The 3,686-nt window shown below is 42.6% G+C and overlaps 1 protein-coding gene across 1 annotated transcript; it reads right to left on the bottom strand.

The window, feature by feature from the left end:
- Positions 1–214: 214 nt before the first annotated feature.
- LOC104612840 (multicopper oxidase LPR1 homolog 1-like) lies at positions 215–2,461 on the bottom strand. Its single transcript, XM_019200374.2, has 3 exons — positions 2,222–2,461; positions 598–2,058; positions 215–487 (listed from the first exon to the last, which is right to left on the bottom strand). The coding sequence occupies exons 1-3, from the start codon at positions 2,459–2,461 to the stop codon at positions 434–436; spliced, it is 1,755 nt and encodes a 584-aa protein (XP_019055919.1). The 3' UTR covers positions 215–433.
- Between the last annotated feature and the right edge of the window lie 1,225 nt (positions 2,462–3,686).

Raw genomic sequence — 3,686 nt, 5'->3', positions numbered from 1 at the left:
CAAATAACAATTGTATAGCAATTTATATTGATCAACCGAAAACATTTCAGGTAGGAATAGCCTCAAATAACAATTGCTTGTTAATTTCTTTATTCATAGTTCAAATTATCCTATGATCATCCATTAATTATTCCTCGTCAACGCACACCGTCTTTCAAAAATAATAAAGAAGTATACAAAGATTGATCGATATATCTATAGAGAGAGAGAGAGAGGACAAGATAACTCCTGGGTTTCAAGAATTAATAGCTTTAAAACTTGATCTGTGTTATTTAACAGATCATTTTAAATTATTGATACAACAATTTGATAGAATTAAATTGCATATATTGAATATATTAAACAAGATTTGATACTTAATCCAGTTTTAACTGAATTAAGTTAACGACAAATATGCGAGCAGACGTTTCCTTATTCAATATGAAATCTTTCTTCATTTAATCAGCTTCAGCGGTCGTACCATGACGTTGTCTTCATGGTCCAGAATCTGCAGAAAAGAAAAGAGAAAAGAGGAAAATGGTTAGTATATATCGAACCCTTCTAAATAGCTTGAACCAGCTGCTAGCTATATGAATATACAGCGCATTTGAAGCTTACATGACAATGGTAGAGGTATCCAGGTTCTGTAGTTGCATCGAACGGGTAAGGCTCACCAGTGTGGACTAGATAAAATTTGGCGATGATCGTCGTTTGGCATCCCGGCTCTATCTTCACCGTGAACTTCCATGTTTTCTCATAATCCGGTATCTTGAACACTTTTCCGGTTGCATGAGCCTTCACGTTGCACTTAAGTGCATCATTCTTGGCTCTCATGCAATCCTTGAATTCATCCAACTTCACAAGCTTCTGCACCTTGATTGCCTGAATGGAAGCCAAGTGAAGGTGCAATGGGTGACTGTCATTGGTCAAGTTTATCACCTCCCACACCTCAGTGCTGCCGGATTTTGGCGTCTCCGTCGCTGGATCTTCCGGTGTTTTACCGTTTATAAGGAGTTGCGTGGGTTCTCCAGAAGGGCTCAGGTACTCGTACATTGTAATATACCTTGTCTTCGCTGCGCCTACTGTTGTTGCTATCGGGTACTTCACTAGACTAGCCGGAATACTTGATCTGTCCGGTTGTTTGGGCTTCCCGGATGCAATAATAAACTTCATGACTTTACGGTTAAGTGGATCCGCCAGTGAACCATCCGGGTACGGGTACCGGGCATCGTTGATCAACACGGCCTCATCAGCTTTAGAAGTCGAGAAGTCGACGATCACATCAGCAATCTCCGAAGGTGATAAGAGTATGTTTTTTGTTGGGACAGGAGAAGGGAGGTAGGACTTGTCGGCCCCCACGTTGACAAACGTGAGGCCATTGCTCAAATGTAACCGGAGATACCTCGCATTGGAGGCGTTGATGATCCTGAACCGGTATTTCCGGCGCTGAACCTTAAGATACGGCCAGGCCTTACCGTTGACTATCATGGCATCCCCGAAATATTCCGGCTGCCACTGAGGGTGGATGGATGGGTAGTTGCCGGTGGAGTTCATGTAAAGAGACCCGTCCTTGCAAAAACTCCGATCAAAGATGAACAAGTGCCGGTCGAACTCCGGCCCGGCCGGGAGGTTCAGGGTGGCTTCTAATTTAGGGTCACGAATGACGTAGGCAGCGATCAGGCCAGCAAGGAGGTTGGCCCGGGTCATTCCCAGTGCATGATCGTGGTACCAGAGATTTCCTGCATGTTGGACGTTCGGGTAGAAGTAGGTGGGTTTGGTCCAAAAGGGTCCGGTTTCTTTGAAATTGGCAGTGAACCAGGCGAAAGCATATCCATCGTTGGGTGGATCCTGGACCCCACCATGGAGATGGACGACTGTTGGGACTCCACCCGTCTTGGGAATGGCAGTGGGAACGGTTGGATCCCATGGGAGTATGTGCTTTTTAGGGAGGTGATTTTCCCACGTCACATAAGTTGGTACTCCTTGGATGGCTTCAATTGTGGGGCCAGGTACGGTGGCGGCCTCCCGAGATGTCCCGTACGCGAACACTCTTGTTGCAGGCAAATCACGGTGGAATTTCTGCACGGCAGGAGTAGATAAATAAAGTTAGTTAAACCGGACGTACTGTCCATGAATGAAGATAGACCAAATTAAAGGTAGACCCGAGTCATGCTACAGCAGCCAGACCATGTTACCGGCCTAGTTAAGATGAACCGGGTCAGACCGGATCTGAATATCATACCCATTTCTTCTGAAACATGCCTATGGTGGGATGTGCAGGAGTTGGCGACCCGTGGTGGTCATAACTGAAACCATAGACGGTGGGCATTCGTGGGAGTTCATCGACGAACATTTCCAGGGAAGCAGCCACTTGATGCAGGATTGATTCAGTCACATGGGTTCGGGCATTGGCTTGAGAAAAGATCATGGTGATGATTAGCATCATCAGAATTAACAGAAACTTATGGGTCTGCATCTTCATTAATTTTCACCTGAAATTAATTAAGAATGTAATGAATGATCATCAGTAAATCAATTGACAATGCAAGCAACAATGGTTTAATTTAGTTGAACTGTTGGGTGTGGGCCCACAGCCAATAAAACAGCAGCTATTCCGGTCTTGGTTTAAGCTGCAGCCATCTAAGTTTCAAGTTTCAACTTTCAAGAAAAAGTGAGTAATAGTCTTTTAGGGTACCCTAGGTTTTTTAACTACACATGCAGCATCCTCAAACACCACAAAAGGTGTACTTGTTTTGCCAAATGGCATAACAAGAGTGGCACATGCGGTCCACGTAAGCTGATCGACTTGTCACCCTAGCTATCTTGTACAAAAACAATGCCTAGCTAAACTAAACACAACTAATTTGAACCTAAACATGTTATATACCTACTTCCATAAGTTAAGGGTCTAGGGACAATAGAAGAAACTATTAGAATGGAAGATTATCATACCTTTGAGAAAGAGAGAGTAATATTGCTAGCTAGCTAGCTAGGAGGAGATCGGAGAAGGATATGTTAACAAGTTTGGTTGGTGATGGGGTATATATACTCAAACATCGCCACTGGTTTGCAGCAAAATTCCCTTGTTTCAGCACTAGGAAGGGAGCTGACGTGTTCAAACTCAACGCCGCGTGGCAAATCTGACCAGTTCGACAAAGCAAAAATAAGGTAAGAATGGAGTACTTCAATATGGAATTAATTGACTTCTTGTACAAGCTTATCAAAATATATAGGACTAGATCGTTATCGAACTAATATGTATTAATCAGCTGAGGTGAGCCCAAGCAATCAATTAAAAAATCCCTCAATTACTAAAGTGAGAAACAACTAGCTATCCCTTTTGGCTTGAAGATGACATTTAAACTGTCTTCCTCTCTGGAGTTGAAACTTAATATTGGCTAATAGCTGGCTAATGGCTATGTGTCCATTTCTGCAGTCCACGTCCTGATTTCCTCTATGCCACCTTTTCCAATGAGCTATTAGTCAGCGCTTGAATAGTTCTATATTGCTTTTAATTGAGTAAATTACATATAGTTCCCTTTTTCCCCCTCAAATGCACCGAAACTTCTTCCTTTGGGTATATATGAGTTAATAAGTTTTTTTCATGCACATGATTTTTACATGTTTTCATAAACCCAAAAGTACCCTGCCATTGGAGATTTAGCTGGGCCTAAATGTTTTTTTTTTTTTTCATTTGTTTTCAAAAT

Source organism: Nelumbo nucifera, chromosome 3 (genome assembly GCF_055504915.1).
Source record: "Nelumbo nucifera cultivar China Antique chromosome 3, China Antique-T2T, whole genome shotgun sequence".
NCBI lineage: Eukaryota > Viridiplantae > Streptophyta > Magnoliopsida > Proteales > Nelumbonaceae > Nelumbo > Nelumbo nucifera.
This window is presented reverse-complemented; position numbering and strand designations above follow the sequence as displayed.